At 44.7% G+C, this 17,843-nt stretch overlaps 2 protein-coding genes across 2 annotated transcripts in view; one reads left to right on the top strand and one right to left on the bottom strand.

Moving 5' to 3' along the window:
* haus7 (HAUS augmin-like complex, subunit 7) overlaps positions 1 to 17,843 on the top strand; it is a 407,540-nt gene that overhangs the window by 267,636 nt on the left and 122,061 nt on the right. The gene's annotated exons all lie outside the window — the stretch shown is intronic.
* The window catches only part of dusp3a (dual specificity phosphatase 3a), a 33,537-nt gene that overhangs the window by 11,951 nt on the left and 3,743 nt on the right, over positions 1 to 17,843 (bottom strand). Inside the window, exon 2 of the mRNA XM_078529706.1 lies at positions 11,823 to 12,049. Within this exon, the coding sequence (XP_078385832.1) occupies positions 11,823 to 12,049 (227 nt within the window). The remainder of the gene's footprint in view (positions 1 to 11,822; positions 12,050 to 17,843) is intronic.

Below are 17,843 nucleotides of genomic sequence, written 5' to 3'. Positions count from 1 at the left end.
CTAAATGCATCATAATTGTATTGAAGCACCTCAGAGTGCAACTTGATGTAACTCGATAACTCCAACCCCATTGCACTGTCTGACTGTCTGTAATGACCATACTGAAATTACTGTAATATTCATTGATTGTATTGAAGCACCTCGTGATCCATGTGTAAAAGTTGAATCTGATTGTACTTTTTGTGATGGCGATTTCAAAACGTTTTGTAATGTTCTTTCAGATGTTTTATGAATAAAGTATATTTTTCCAAAAAAAAAGGTGGAGTGATTAAAATCGGGAATGGTCAAGAGGCCAGAATGAGGCGAACAGATATCTCGGAGGGTTGTGAGGTCGGAGGATGTTACAGATATAGAGAAGGGTGAGGCTTTTTATAGGGACTTGAAAAACAAGGGTGAGAATTTTGAAACTGAGGCTTTACTGGGAGCCGATGTCGGTCAGCGAGCCTAGGGGTGATGCGTGAATGGGAGCTGGTGTGATTAAGGACATGGGTAGCAGAGCTTTGGATGACCTCAAGTTTACAGAGGGTAATGGAAGGCAGGCCAGGAGTGCATTAGAATTGTCAAGTCTAGAAGTAACAAAGGGGAGATAGTGGTGTAGTGGTAATGTCACTGGTCAGAGGCCAAGCTAATTCTCTGGGGGACATGGGCTCAAATGGCATCATGGCAGCTTGTGAAATTTAAATTCAATAAAGAAACCTGGAATTGAAAGCTAATCTCAGTAATGGTGAACATGAAGCCATCATCAAGGGCAGAATTTTCCCGTTGGCGTGCAGGGGTGGGTCCTGCCTGTCTGCACGTAAAATGATGCGCGGTGATGTTGGGTGAGCGTCCCGACATCACTGCGCACCATTGCGATATTTCGCTGGGCAGGCGCGCGATGATGTCCGATGCGCACCCGCCATTAATTAACGGGCCAGCTAAGGCCCTTGACAATCTTCGGGTTGGCACACGAGCAGGACACATTTGTATTAACCTCGTCCATGGGCGGGTTAAGAGGGCTCACTGGGGTCGCGAGTGTGTCCAGTCGAGTATTTATTTATGAAAGTTTTTGAAACTTGCCTGTGATCTGCAGTACTTCAAAACGCTTACCAGCTGCTTTCTCTGGCCTGTTAACCTTCAGGTCAGCACACTGCAGTGAGGAATCTTTTCTGGGCCTGCAGGGAATGGGAGCTGAACTGTCCACTGGAGGCAACTCCTCTGAGGAGGAAGGGAGGGCTAGAAGGGGGAGGAGGCCAGGAGTGCACATTCAGCCTCCAGGGGAGCCACCTTTGGGAGGACAGGCTCAGGCACAAGGGGCGCAGGGCCAAGAGGTTGTCCAAGGTGGAAGGGGCCACAGAAGACGCCACTATCCTGCTGTCAGGGTATACAGGTGGCAAAGCAGCTACCTCAATATGACTAAGGTGCAGTGCCAAAGGAGGCTCCATCTCTCAAGGGAGACAGTTAACTATATCTGTCAGATAATAGGGCCTAAGATCTCTGCTAACTGTGTGGATGGACACCCCATGCCAGCCGCTCTAAAGGTCACAACTACCCTCAACTTCTATGCCTCTGGCTCCTTCCAGGGGTCGGTGGGTGATCTTTGTGGTGTCTCCCGGTCAAGCAGGTTACAGACGCTCTGTTCAGACGGGCATTGACCTTCATCCACTTCCATTGGGACCAGGCAAGCCAGACACAGTGAGCCAGAGGCTTCGCTGCCATTGCTGGCTTCCCCCGTGTCCAGGGTGCAATAGACTGTACACATGTGGCCATCAAGGCGCCAGCGGGTGAGCCCGGTGCCTTTGTCAACAGGAAGGGCCTCCACTCCATGAACGTGCAGATAGTGTGTGATCACAGGATGCAGATTCTGCAAGTCTGTGCAAGGTACCCAGGCAGCTCCCACAATGCCTACATCCTCAGACACTCCCAGGTGCCGGGGCTCTTCAGTGCTCCGGCTCGGCTGGATGGGTGGCTGCTGGGTGACACGGGCTATCCCCTCAGAAGGTGGCTCATGACGCCTCTCCGCCATCCAAGAACAGAAGCTGAGCAGCGGTACAATAGGAGCCACGGCACCACAAGGGCTGTGGTGGAGAGAGCCATTGGTCTTCTCAAGATGGGCTTCCGATGCCTGGACCACTCAGGGGGCGCACTCCAGTACCCCCCAGATCATGTCTCATTGATAGTGGTTGCATGCAGCGCTCTCCACAATCTTGCGCTGGAAAGGGGGGATGCAGTGGACGATGAAGACGTTGACGCAGTGTCTCCGGCTGCACACAATGAGTCCAGCAGTGAGTCCGAGGATGAGCATGAACAGGGAAATGCTGAAGGGGTAGACACTGACCTGGGCATACTGCAGGGAGACAGGGACACCCGGGAGGCTTTAATCCAACAAACCTTCAGCTAGTACAACACAGATGGACCCCCAGGACAAGCCTGGACTCTGGGCTCGATACTCGATACCTAAGTGCAAAATCTGCCAGGTTAGGAACAGTAACTAAGGGCCTTGTTAATAAAGCTGAATGTCCAGCAAAGCACTCATCACAGTTTTGGAAACCATACACATGCAGAAGAAAAGAGGCACCCTCAGCCATGGTCACATATCTGAATTTAATATGCCAAACAAACTAACTTATTCCAAAAAAAAAAATATTGTTACAAAACAAAGCAAATCATAAGGACCTCATCTCGGGCCAACACAAAAGCACCAGTGAAAAACCCGTGGTGTGCCTAAGGTGCCTTATGTTTTCATTTCCGGGTGCTACCTCTTGGTGCTGCCCCATCGCTCGGAGTGGCACCTGAGCCTGCCACCTGACTCTGCTGTCCTTTTGGCCTCGATGGTCTTGGCGTTCATACTCTGGCTCATGGAGCCAGTTCTGGCCCTGCCTGGGAGGGTGGTGGAGGCAGATTGCCTCACATCCTTTAAAAAGCACCTGGATGAGCACTTGGCACGTCATAACATTCAAGGCTATGGGCCAAGTGCTGGTAAATGGGATTAGGTAGGTAGGTCAGGTGTTTCTCACGTGTCTGTGCAGACTTGATGGGCCGAAGGGCCTCTTCTGCACGCTGCGATTCTGTGAGCTGCCAGTTCCACAGCTGGCATCTCCCCAGTTGTTGCAGCCTCACAGGACGGTATGGTCACTGGGAGAGGGACGGAGGAGTTGCCGCCCTCATCCAGAGTGCCCTGAGAGGTGCCCGCAGAGACGCCAGGCAGCTGCTGTGCCGACATGAGGTCACTTCGGACCTCCCTGCTCAATGTGGATGGATGGGCACCGAGCTGGTAAGTTGATGCCCAAACCATCTCCCACACTGGCAATGACCAGCTGAGGTCAACGCCGATGTGAGGGCTTGCTGGTCAGAGCCATCCCCAGGAAGCCCAGGCGGGTCTCCTGGAGGAGCCTCTCCACGAGAGTTGCCACTCTCTCCATGGAGGATGCATGGCGATCGGACATGAGGCTCATTGCTTCAGCGAGCGTCCACGTAGACTCCTCCACCACGGAGACCAAGCCAAGCATAGCCTCATGTATCTGCCCCAGATGCTCCCACACACCCAGCCGCATTTCCTGCACCTGCTGCATCGCGGATGACTCCAGAGGCACATCATCAGGCACCAACTGAGCATGTGCTTGGTCCCCTGCAGTCCTCCGACTGCTGGTGCCATGGGCACTCTGTCTCTGCCAGCTCCTCCAGCGACTGTGAAGTGCCCTCATCGCTGTGCCCAGGCCACTAGCCCATGTTCAAATTCCCATCCAGGTGCTAGTATCTGCGCTGGTGCCTGCCTGGCAGAGATGGTGTGACGCTGGTGAGACTTCAGGCCCCTCAGGTGTGAGAGGGGGCCTCTGCTGTTCCTCCTCCCGGCCCTGCTCCGATGATGCTGAAAGGAAGAACAAGGACATTGGATCAGTTAATGTGGAGACAATGTCAATGTGTATCCCTGTCCCCCGGATCATTATGCGCACATCCTTCCATAACAAATGGTCAAGCCATGTTGCAAAATTAAATCAATTAACATTCAGCAGTGCTATAGCTATTGGGAGGACAATGCTGACCTCACTGTTGGGCATAAATACCTGGCCGTGGCACCCCAGCTTCACAGACACCAGTGGACCTTGGCGCATCTCTGGATCCAGAGCCTCTCGCTCGAAGTGGTTACGAATGACGATCTGCTCCCAGCCGTCGCCAGTCCTCACATGCTCTGCCGCGTTATGAGCATTCTTCTCCTGAAAATGAGAGAAGAGCATTGATTAGTGAAAATTGCACGTGGACTCTGTTCGCGCACTGCCCATCCCAACCAGAGTGGGACATATCAGGGCTCCAGTGCCTCCTCACCCCGCTGCTGCCAAACACTCACACAAAGATACTAGGCCTGCTCCCCAACACCCCCATGCCCCCTTGGCCATGTGCTGCCTACATCACATTAGGCACCACTTGGTATATCCTTCCATAGCAAGGAGGCGTAAGCACGTGGAGCGCAGAGGGTAGCAGATAGTTCGTTGCCACGCCACCTTGAAGCTCCCCTCCCAGCATCTCATCACCCTGACTTGGACATGTCCTGCAGTTCAAACACAGCGCTGAGGTGCAGCTCTTCCAAGTTGCCCCCAAACCAGTCATGTGTGTCTCAGTGTAACACATGCTGCAGAGGCAAAACACATCTTGTCATCACCCTCTCAGGCTGACCTCAGCATGGGCACTATCTGCTGGCCCATCCAGCAAAGGACAAATGCCGTCAATGATTCAATGTAGTCACTACACTCAGACTTGGGCGGGGGGCGGGGTGCAGCAGGGGTGGGTAAGCCGACCTGCTGGGTTAAATGCCCAATGCCCACATGGTACTCACCCTGCCAGAGCGCAACAAATCATTGAAACGCTTGTGACACTGGATCCAGGTGCACTGCATCACGACGTGGGAGCTCACCACCTCCACCACCTCCTCCCAGGCACGTTTGGTCATGTGGGGGGGCCTCCTGCTCCCATCCTGGGGAACCAGCACCTCCTGCCGTGCTGTCACCTCCTGCAGGAGGGCAGCAAGGCAGTCATCTGAAAAATGAGGGGCACATTGGCCCCCCTCAACTACCCCACCCCCCCTCCCCCCCTCCCTACCCTCCGGACCGGCCTGCTCACCAGAAGCCCTCTGGTAGCCCTTCGACTTGCCATTGTGAGCAGCCTTGCAAAGGCTGCCAGCGCTTCAGATAAACAGGCCGCTGGGTCGCCATTGGACCCAGTGGACAAGGCACTCCCGCCGCCGCCCGCCCACTCCCGCTATGCACGGGAGTTGCGCATTACGCTGGGAGGGCCTTACTGGCCTGCCCCCGTAAAATGGCAGCGCGGACCCGATTGTGGGTGGTGATCAGGTCTGCCCCCACCCACTCTGCGCTCCGCAACCCATCCCGCCCAACCCCGCCAACCAGAAAATTTAGCCCCAATTCTCGTAAAAACCCACCTAATGCCCTTTAGGGAAGGAAATTTGCCAAACTTACCCTGGTCCGGCCTACATGTGACTCCAGACCCACAGCAATGTGGTTGACTGTTAACTTCCCTCTGAAATGGCTGAGCGAGCCACTGAGTTCAAGGGCAATTAGGGATGGGCAACAAATGCTGGCCTTGCCAGCGATGTCCACACCCTATGAAAGAATAAAGAAAAAAGAAATGGAGGAGGGTTTCGGCAGCGGCTGAGTTAAGGAAGGGGCGGAGTCGGGTAATGTTGCAGGGGTGGAAATAGGCGGCCTTTTCGCAAAGTCAGATACAATGGGGCACATATAGATACTTGGATATATGTCAAAAGTGTCAGGAATTTTCCGGTGGGATTGGAGCATTGCTTGAATTATTCGAATCTTCCAGATGACAATGACATTTATTAGAACAGGATCTTGCTCCATTGGATACGTAAGCGTCCTCTGAATCAAAAAGCTGTGCTTTGAAGTGCAGCTAAAGAACTGAAGCTGGTACAATAATATCCACTGAACCAAACTTCCTTGAAGGAACAGGAAGGAATTTAATGAGGTTAGCGGGATCTTTGTGCGAGTTAGTGGTGGGTGGTTCAAGACACTCAGCAGAGGACATTTCTTGCAGGAAACCGGGTACTATTGTCTTTCTAGTGGCTATCAACACTGGTGATGATTGACATTACCCATCAGCAAAATGGCACACCATTTCCCCCATTCTCCAAAAACATCCATGGATGTTACTTTAGAGTCAAAAAATATTATTAATTTGGAGGTAAACAAAAATTATCTCAGTAAGCAGTCTTTCTTAATCTTAAAATAGTTTTCCTTACTGTCTTATAAAGGCCAGAGGATTGATTATTGGCAAAAAATTCATGGGACCAAAAAAAAAAAGTCTTAGAGATAATGGCCTGAACGTTTCAGTCAGCGGATGGGCTCGGTGGAAGTGGTCGCAGAGGCGACCACCACCCCGTGATTGGATCCGCGCCGCCATTTAACGCGGGTGGGCCAATTAAGGCCCACCTAGCGTAAGAGGCAAGCGGTAGTGCACTACCTGTGCAAGCGGCGGAGGTGGGAGGGAGTTGGGGCCAGTGCTCTTTCGAGCGCATGTACGTGAAAGAGCGCTTCGGTCTCCCTGAGGCACAGAGCTGACCCCAGGGAGACTGAAGTGCCTTTGAAATTAATAAATAAATAAATGGATCGAAAATTTAATTAAACGTGTCACCTCATGTGGCTGTGTCACATGACATTTTATGTTTCAGGAATTTTTTTTGTTTAGCTCATGAAAGCTTTAGGAAACCTCACCCCGCTCGTGGATGAGGTTTCCTAAAAAACGTGAAGGCCGCTTGGCCTTTTCGCCAACCTTAAGGTTGAATGGGCAGCATAAACAATGACCTTAATCACTTCCTTAATGGCCTTAGAAGGCCGTTTAAATATGGGTGGGCGCGCAGCTGACTCCGGCACGCGCCCACCGAATGAAACATCGGGATGGCGCCGGGACACACGTCCGACATCATCGCGTGACATTTTATGCGCCGACATGTCGGGCCCGACCCCACACACCTACTGAAAAAAATTCAGGCCCATGTGAAAAAAATCTTGCTCATTATGAATGTATACTTGGTAAACAGATGGAAATAACTGAACAGGCTTTACTCCATCTTGTCCACAGCCAATCAATATTGCTGACACTCACACAAGCCTACTAACCCTGTGTCTCTGGCCCAAATCTACTGATTCTCAACCAAAACAATCAATAATAAAAAAAAACTTGATTTAAATCCAAATTACCTGCCAAGTGAGTCTAGCCTGACCCAAATTTTCGCCTAACCTACCCAAACTCAGATCAGTTTCCATTTTTGTCTTGGAATCATGCTCGCAACGAATCTCCAAAAGAGAGGCTGGATTTGTCTAAAATTATGTGCCCCTAGATTATTCTTCCTGCATTTAACATCCAGCAGCTTTACAAGTCGAAGTGCAAGTTGGGAGCCAAGTTACAGCACTGTGTGTGTTGCTAGGTGGATTGCCTTGAATCCTGTGGCAAATGTTGAACAGTGTGATCCAGGTGACCAGCGTTGCAAGCTGGGCTGCCCTTCAAATTCAACTTGTGGAGCAGATGTGATGTCCTTGCAATGGAGACTGCAGATCCTGTTGAGTGTAGACCACTGTTTAAGGGAGGTTGAACCCTGGAGCTTCTACTGTCGGATCACTCGCCAGGTCTTTGTTAGCGATATGGAGGTCAACCCAGAGTTTGCATCATTTGTCCTTTTTGTCAAAACCAACATCGCTCAAAGCATTTGCAGAGCTTCAGAAAGGTTTGCATGATGAGTCGCAGATTAGGTTCTGAAGGCCTTCATGGATTGGCAGTTTTGGCTTGGCTTCAATGCGATCAAACTCTTTCAGCGTTTTTGCCTTTTGGCGCATGTCAGGATGTGGGATATTGGACAGTGCTGTAAGCCCCTGGATTTGGGACAACCTTGTTGGAACTGCAGCAAATAGGTCAAGAAAACATTGAAATACTGTATTTGCCAAACCAAAAGACATAGCAGGATTTTAAAAAGGAAATATTTAGACAATACTTGGGCATAACCTTCAGACACGTGTCAATTTTTGGCGACCATTTCCCAGAAAACAAGTGCGTCTTATGGTCCAGTAAATACGGTAATCTCAATCTACTTTCTGCGCCTAAACCATTTTAAATATTTAACATCTATAAGTTGGCAGCTAATCTATGTACATAAATTACTTTTCAGACCCATTACACCCAATTAAGATCAGTATCATTAATCTAATCATTGGAGGCACATTTACTTGTAAGATTCATTGCTCAACATTGACAAAGATGCATCACGACCAAGGCCAGTCTGAGTGCACAAGCATCTGACCTGATTCAGGTTTCTAATCGTTAATAATCAAGATGTTAGTTCTGAATCATACTTCCGGTGCATTATCTTGTTGATCTTAATTTGGAACATTCAGATCATATATTTCTTTTATAGGATATAGAATACAGCACTATTGGATATGATTTATTGAATATTTATTGTAGACACTACCTAATTTGTGCTCTTTACCTATCCTACCAAAATATGAATTAGGAGCAGGAGGAGGCCATTTGGCCCCTTGCACCTGCTCTGCCATTTGATAAGATCATAGCTGATCTGATTGTGGCCTCTGCTTTCCTGTCTATCCCCTATACCCTTTCACTCCCTTGTCAGTCAAGAATCTATCTAACTCAGCCTTAAAGATACTCAAAGACCCTGTCTCCACTGATCTCTGTGGAAGAGAATTTTAAACCACGTCCCCTAGTTCTAGTCTCTCCCATAAAGGGGGAAACATCCTTTCAGCGCCCACCCTGTCAAGTTCCCTCAGGATCTTATATGATTCAACAAGATCACCTCTCACTCTTCTAAACTCCAATGGATAGGGGCCCAATCTGTCCAGCCTTTCCTCATAAGACAACGTCTTCATCCTGTCCTTTTGTGGAGTGGACTCGATATTTAGTAATGAATGAGAAGTTGTGAGTTAGCAAACCAGAGCTGTTGCAGCACAAGATGAAAGAGAGCACTAAACCATGCCACTTTCAACCCATTCAACTGGAAGTGCAATGCATGCATTCTGCAGTATATTTTCTATTCTATGCTTACTTAATCTTCCCAAATTCACAGCACCAGCTCTGATGCAGAAGAAAGAGAAAGGGACTGGAAAATGAAAGCTGCTACCTATGTTGGGTGGCTTGCTTACAAACTGTGGCCTTCCCAGACCATGTCTGGAAGTCTAAGTCTTTCTTCCTTTTTAATGAAAATACTGCCTGGGTCTAAAGTTTAAAGGTCATTGTTCCTAAATATATCAAGATAGTGGTACAGTGAGAACTGTTTTTCTACCAGTAAACTCACAGCGCAATCCTGGGACTCTGGGGTTGATGTTGCAGTATTTTGCGTCATTATGTTGACAAAGCTTCTTGATCACCCCCTACAGATTCACCTCTCTGGTTTCTTCTTACTGTTCATTGTTAAGCTGCTATTGCTTATTGTTAAGCTGTGCCTTTATTACTTGTACATAAATCTTGGATTAGATCAAATGTCCTTGAGAACAAGTAAATTCAGCACTGGCAGAGCTGAGGGATGCTAGCTTCTCACATTACATGATCAACTTTTCAGAGCTCATCGACCTCCCAATTTTTATCTACAGGAAGTGCTTAACTAATGACACATCAGAATGTCTGGATCATTACAAGGTTATAGTTCGGAATTAAACAGCTAACATCAATCTCCATTATTTTCTAATAACTTAGTATTCGTTATAAATTGCTGGTGACCTACAGATTTCCGATTTTTGATTTCCCTCTCTCCATTATCCAAGTATTTCTACTGCATGCTATGTATTACACACAATTTTGTGAGTGGAACTGTGTAGACACATCTATATGGTACCACTTCATTGCACAAAATATTGGCATTTTAGTGCCACTATGCCATCTTATCTACTGTTTTATTTATTACCTCATATAATTTTGCTACTTTATGCCAAACATTAATAGATTATTTGTATGGAAGGAACTTAGAAGCTGGGTTTATGCAAGATAGGAACTAAAATTATTTTTGATCTGGATTCATTTACAATAAGTGATGAGCAACTGTAATGTTAGCTTCTATGCTTCATTTGGAAAAGATTTATAGTTGTGTAGGGCAGAGCTCAACTAAAATGCATACAATTATATCACAGAGGTTAATGCTTATAGTTCCCTTTGAGACTAATTGTTCATTGTTGCTTAGCTAAAGATCAAACCAATTTGTGCATCAAACCTTATGGCAAGTAACAGTTGTCAGTGTTGCCACTGGTGATTCAATTTTAATCAAGACTACTTAAAACCCAGAAAAGAATGTTAATTGAGTAGCCATGTCTAAATGAATTGCTTTTATTTAAGTATGTTATTAAAGGTTTAGACATGTGTCAATCCAGTTGTCAAACGGGAGGAATGCTTTTCACAGTTGTTGGTCAATTCTGATGCTCTGTTTGAATATTGGTTCTGGTTCCCCTGCTCTTCAAGCTCCCCACACCATACAATATTTGCTGATTAAGGGGACAGGCATGTGTCTCAATCCCAATCTTACACTAGGCTGCTGCTAAGTCTGGTTGCTGCAGATTGGCTAACTCTCCCACCTTTCTGTTACATAGCACCATTCTAAAGGACTACTCAGCTAATGAGAAATTTTAAAAGAAATTCCTTCTCAGCAGCTTGTGGGCATCACAAGGTCGGGATTTATTTGCTATCTCTAGTTATGAAGGTATTCGTAGGCCTTTGTCTTGAAACTGTTCAATAAGGTAAGAGTCAAACACATTGGTGTGGGACATACAGTTACATGTAGGCCAGACTGGGTCAGGATGACAGGTTTTCTCTCCCAAAGGACACTAGTGAGCCAGTTGAATTTTTATGACAAGCTGATAGTTTCATGATCCAATACCAAATTTTTATTTCTTGATGTTGTTTAAACCAAATTCAAATTCTCAAATGGAAATAATGGGAATTGAATTTACATTCTATACATTATCAGTCAAGTCCACTGCAGTAACATAACCAAGCAACGATTCTTCATGAGTTAACCTTACCACGGCACTACCATACTCTCCCTTAGGAGCAAACCTTTATGCAATCATCCCATTGTACAATCTATATACAAAATTCTTGTGAAATTGGCCTGTGAATTGGATCCACACCTGTTGAAGTTAAAACTAAGACACAGCTGCTTTCTTTGATGGAGAGAATTTATTGATTTAGTTCACAGTCAACACCACTCCAACCCTGCAGCGTCCTAGTTATCCCCATTTATAGGTGTACAAATACCTATCACCTGTTTAACAGTGTTACGGTTTAATGGCAATTACAATGTAATTAATAAGACATTGACATGGCCCACTCACTCCCTCTGAATTCAGAACATTCTGACATTATCTTTGCAAACAGGAGTGTTTTATATTCCCACAGTTCAGTTTTGAGGTTTTGAACTTTGCTATAAATATTTACAATTGAGTTCAGGTAGCCAACTCTTCTCATGAGATCAAACAAAAGAAATTAAAAGTATGATTGATTAGTGCCATCTCTGCCAACATAGAAATAACTCTAGTTTAAAACAACATTATTTAAACATACGTCCACCAAACCTAGCTCCATAAAGAAAATTATTTTATTGTATCCTCTTTAGGTCCCTATGGCTTGGTGGGTATCCAGTTTGTGCCCGCTGGCATTGGCAACTGGCTGCATGCAAGGCCAACATGTGCTTTACCATTGCATGGCAGAGTAAGTCAATTAGCGGGCCAACAGGATTGTGGGTGAGATTGCACAATTGTCTATGAATTAAATTAACAGCAAGTACTGTATAACATTTCTGCTGCACATTTTCTGCTTACCATCCTTTTGTGCTAATGACTTGTCAATAAAATCTGCAGCTTCTTCAAAATAGGCACTGAGATTGAATGCTTCCGTGTCATTGGCCTTAATTCCATGGTAGACGATTCCCGACCCGGCGTAGAACTCGGCATTGGTGTTAACGTGCATAAACGAGTTTCCTTCTGCGCTGTTTAATACATGCGTTATCCCCAAACGCTCTAATCGCATAAGATTTTGTGCAACAAATCTGCAAAATAAGAGATTAAAGACCTCAGTTCTTCAAAGACCGAAAGTTATTCACTTCTGTGAATTGCTCCACATAGGCAAATGGCTGCCTCATAGGGTTACCAGCCCTCTTGGGCTGACCTAGGGACACCGGGAATTAAAGATTAATCTTCAGCAAGCAACCCTGGAGAAAAACAGTCAGTCATTAAAAAACAAGTGTGTCATTTTTTCCCCCATTCACTTTGAACATTTCTGTTTTTGCAGGTGGATAGATATGGGATATGCTGTCTGAAGTGGTGCAAAATCATTAATAACTTTCAAAAGGGAATCGGACAACGAGTTGAAAGGAAAATAAATGCAAGGTTATTGGGAAAGAGCCGGGTCTAATTGAATCGCTCTTTCAAAGAGCTGCTGGGAAATGGGTGCACATATTCTGTACTGTATGTGTTTCCTAAGCGACTGTAAAGCACTTTGGGACATCCTGAGGTCATGAAAAGCACAATATAAATGTCAGTCTTTCCTTTTTGTTATGATTCTATGATCTATTACGGATAAAAATATTGGAGATGGGAAGAAAAGGTTGTTTGACTGGTAGTCAAGAATCATGCAATAGGATAATGAAGAGTCTTTCTGCTTTCCTATTGGCTTGTGGAGGTGGTGCACTGTGAGGACCAACATGCTGAGTAGCCAATGGCGAATTATGGGGGCTGGACAGTTGAGTGATGAAACCTCCATGAATACATTCAATTCTGCTGCTTCAGTGTACAATAATTAAGATAGAATTGCAAATTGATATGCTACAGTATAGATCTCCATTTCTACCCCAAATCGGCTAATGCAATCTTAGAAAATGGTTAATCACAGAATTGTTACTGTGCAGAAGGTGGGCCATTCAGCCCACTGCTTCTGCACCAGCTCTCCAAATGAGCATTTCACTTAGTGCCATTCTCCTTCCTTCTCCCCATAGCCATGTACATCATTTCTTTTCAGATAATCATCTAATTCCCTCTTTAATGCCTCGATTGAACCTACCTCCTCCACCATCTCAGGCAGTGCATTCCAGACCCTAACCATTCGCTGTGAGAAAAAGTTTTTTCTCATATCGCTTTTGCTTCTTTTGCCAATTATTTTAAATCCATACCCTCTCCTTCTCAATCCTTTCACGACTGGGGACAGTTTTCCCCCTCTCTACTCTATCCAAACCCTTCATGATTTTGAATACTTCTATCAGCTCCTCTCAGCCTTCTTTTCTCCAACGAAAAGAGTCCCAAATTCTCCAATCTATCTTTGTAACTGAAATTTCTCATCTCCGGGACCATTTTCATAAACCCCTGCACTCTCTCCAAGGTCTTAATTCGCATCCTTCCTAAAATGCGTCACCTAGAACTGGACACAAACTCCAGCTGAGGTCTATATTGTCTTGCACAAGTTCAACATAACCTCCTTGCTCTTGTACTCTGTGCCCCTATTAATATAGTCTAGGATGCTGTATGCTTTATTCACTGCTCTCTCAATCTGTCATGTCACATTTAATGCCTTATGCACTTATACACCTAGGTCCCTCTGCTCCTGCACCCATTAGAGTAGTACCCTTTAGTTAATACTGTCTCTCCATGTTCTTCCTACCAAAATGTATTACCTCACATTTCTTGGCATTGATTTCCCACCTATCTGCCCATTCCACCAACTTGTCTACATTCTTTAGAAGTTCTAGGCTATCCTCCTCACAGTTTACAATGCTTCCAAGTTTTGTATTGTCCACACATTTTGAAATTGTTCCATGTACACCAAGCTCTAGATCATTAATATATATCAAGGAAAGTAAGAGTCCCAAAACTAACCCCTGGGGAATAAAATCTCCAGCCCAAAAAACATTCATTAAGCATTACTCTCTGTTTCTTGTCACTCGGCCAAATTTGTATCCAGATTGCTTCTGCCCCTTTTATTCCATCAGCTTTTCTCATAAGTTTGTTGTGTGGCACTGTATTAAATGGTTTTTGGAAGTCCATGTACACCACATCAACAGCATTACCCTCATCAACTCTCTCTGTTACTGCTTCAAAAAACTCCATCAGGTTAGTTAAACACAATTTTCCCTTAAGAAATCCATGCTGGCTCACCTTAATTAACCCACATTTTGTCCATGTGACTATTAGTTCTGTCCCGAATTATAGTTTCTAAGAGTTTCCCCATCACCAAAGTTAAACTGATTGGTCTGTAGTTGTTGACTTATTCTTACACCCTTTTTTTTTTATAAGAGCACAACATTTGCAATTCTCCAGTCCTCTGGCACCGCCCCTGAGTCTAAGGAAGACTGAAAAATTATGGCCATAATTTTCCACTTTAAGAACAGACAGCCTATCTAATACTTCCTCCTTATCAATTTTAAACCCTCCTAGTAACGTAATTACACCCTCTTTCCCCGTGGTCTGGGTAGCATCTTCTTCTTTGGTGAAGACAGGTGCAAAGTATTCATTTAATACCTCAGCCTTAAGCTCCCTGCCTTCCTGTGTAAATCCCCTTTTTGGTCCCTAATCAGCCCTACTCCTACAGTAATGTAATGTCGATCATCATTTTTAAAGGTCTGGTAAATTCCTTTTCACTCTCAGCAGTATTTCCATTGCAAAGGGGGCAAAATAATCCCCAACTGTAAAAAGAAATTGGGACATACACCTACATTCTACATGGCAACAGAGTGCAGCCCCTTCATGACCTGAAGAAGGGTCCTACGGACTTGAAACGTTAACTCTCTTTCACGCTCCATAGATGCTGCCAGGCCTGCTGAGTTTTTTCCAGCATTTTCTGTTTTTATTTCAAGATTTCCTGCCTCCGCAGTATTTTGCTTTTATCCTTCACGGCCCTTCCAATTGGAGAGTTTGATGTTGAAGCTTAAACCAGGTATTTCTTCCTTTTAAAAAGGATGATTACGTTCAGTTATTTCACATACCCTTTTATGTTATTTTGTCATTTTCTCTTCTTCAGACAGTGACTCACACTCGGGCTCAGGGCCAAAGGGCCCTTCTTCATCTGGAAGTGTGTGTGTAGGCAGCTAAGCAACTGACGTGGGAGTTAAAACTGACAGCCAGCAGCAATTTCAAGATGCTGGCTGGCATCTCTTTGCTGGCCTTTTTAGATCAGTTCCCCAGCTGATAGTGCTCTTACTAACTAAGACACCAGGAGAGATTGTAATTGCTTTTTTTTAAATCGTAACTAAATTATCAGCAAAAAAAAAAACAAATTGAAAATGGAAATGAAAATATTTTGAAGTTTATTAAAAGCTTTCTTCAGGAGGACAGTAAAATGCCTCACCTATTCTCTGAGATGTTTTGTAACTTTACATTAAGCAATTAGCAATAGGATTTCATTCTGAGTTTTTAAATGGGACTTTTCACCAAAGATTTTTATTGGTAAATTGTACAACACTTAAGGAGCCCTTCAGGCAAAAAGCCAAGTGTGTTTAACAGTCTCTCCAGGGATGATCTGGCTGACTTCATCAAAAAGTGGCCTGAACTTTCTCAAACAGCACAGCTAGCCAGCAGCTGTCTCCCACTGTGAACTGACGTGATTTCTATAATTAGCTCTGCGTGTTCCTGCCAGATGTAACATTTTGCTTGGGCCCTATGACTGTTAAAAATAAAAACAAGAGTCCCACCATACTCCCAAACCATACTGCATTTCATACAAATGCATTTGGTTACTTAAAGCAAGGCGGCTTTCATATTCTACAGTGATTAAAGTATAGGTATACGTACAACCTGCTGTATTTCACCGATTCAGACTGAAATTACGGTGATTCAGTTCGGAATGAACCAACTATTGTCACATCTTCTTCGAAATCTGTTACAACTCATGCAAATGCTCCTGGTTTGGCCATAAATATAAAATGAGTCAAATAGTCTCAGATACAATTTTTCTGTTTAAGGGTTTTATCTCAGCAAGCCAACGCCAGAATGATTTCTAGCTACGTCAGTTTTCCATGGATTTTACCAGCCTGGAGTGAGGAGCTGTGTTTTTCTCCTTTTGACTCTTTCTTCTTCCACTTGCAGAATCAACTAGATTCAGCCTTACAATATTCCCTGAGCACGAGCAGGCAGTTTGACTGCCCTAGGTTGATGGATGGGGAAACATGCTGTTAAAGCTGCCTTCTGTGAAGGTTGGGAGGCACAGGCCTGCGATTCCCTATCCAGTGAGCCTCTACAGGAATCAGGGAAAAGATGCTGAATGAAAGCTAAGCACTTTCCCCACAGGGTGCGAGGAACAAACAGAATGCAGGCACACACATAATGTCAGCGCAGCACTGACTGATATCTGTTAGAATCAGGTAGCCAGCGCTCACTTTCACTTTGTGTGACATGGTGCATATTGTAAAGCAATCCAGAAAAATGGGTGAAGAAAAAAAATAATAAAAGAATTGGCAAATATTATATTAAAAAAGGTGACCGTGTCTAGAGTAAGAAAGCACCAAGCCAGTGGACTAATTTCTTGATCAATTACATCCCAATCTCAAAGGACGACTTCTTTCTTTGACACCTAACCAAGCTGGAAGCAAGATCCCAATTGCTCTGCTACTGGAGTGCTCCTATCTGTTCCACGACCTCTGACTACACATAGCTATGTCACCAAGTCCCCTTAATGCACAAACGGATGCCTTTGAAACCACTGTATGAACTGAAGTGTGCCATGAGTGAACCCAGTATTTACTAACAGAATTATTTTCATAAAGATTTTGTTAAACAAACCAGCCCTGATTCAGCACTTTATCAGAGGCAGAAGTATTTTTAAGCAAACCCTGCTATTTAGATCTTATCCTGTCCTTGACCAACAATGATGTGGCAATACATCAGGATGATGTTGGTCCCAATCAAGTATGGGGAAAGGAAGGGCAATTGAGTGGCTAATAAACCAACTATAATTAATGTTTCTGATAGAGTTCTGGATACCGCCTTTTAGTTTCAGCATGATGGGCACTGCCCAAACATTCCAAACTGGCTTTTCCTCAATGTCACGATTGTTGGACAAACGCGGAGACAAAATTTGCTAACAATGCTTTTGGGCCTATTTTTACCTCCAGCAGACAACCAAATCCAGTGAATCAGCTGTGACTGCTTAGAGCTATAAAAAAACGTGTCCACAGTCTGGCTGGCTTTCAGGGTTCTGCACTCTCCGTAACCCTCTTTCAGTGTTCAGCTGTTTTACCTTTACAACATCCAAAACTAAATAAAAAGGTACCGTGAGCTCACTTCAGCAATTATTAGCAACACTCAATTTGCTCATGTCTTAATAAATGATTAATTGCATTAGTCATTGCATCCCTTATAGCAACAATTATCTGGGACTGGTATTGTAGCTGCATACAACGTCGCAATTATAGAAGTACGAAATCTGCTTTTTACTGTTTTAAACGTCTGCAGTTTATCTGCAAATTGCACCTTCTCAACAGTTTCAAAGCATTAATATGTGAAAAGGTAAACTGAGAGGTGCAATAGTAAATGAGCAGATGCATCTCCTTTTACAGTGTTTGGGAATAATGCCAGTTGAAATGACTTTGAATATAAAGTGGGGGTCTGAATGCCACAAGCTAAAGAAATGGATTTCCAGGAAGATAGGAATATCCACAAACCCCATTGCTTCACTATTCAATTGGATCATGACTCAACTCCATTCACCAACCTTTGTTCTGTATTTCTTGATATCCTTACCTAATAAAAATCCATCAATCTCAGGCTTGAAAATGTTAATTGACCCTGCATCCATCGCCTTTTGAAGGGGAGAGTTCTAGGTTTCCCATATTCTCTGTATGAAAACATGTTTCCTGA

The sequence above is a fragment of the Cetorhinus maximus genome, chromosome 25 (genome assembly GCF_964194155.1).
Source record: "Cetorhinus maximus chromosome 25, sCetMax3.hap1.1, whole genome shotgun sequence".
Lineage (NCBI taxonomy): Eukaryota > Metazoa > Chordata > Chondrichthyes > Lamniformes > Cetorhinidae > Cetorhinus > Cetorhinus maximus.
The sequence above is the reverse complement of the archived record's forward strand: the minus strand, read 5'-3'. Positions and strand labels throughout refer to the sequence as shown.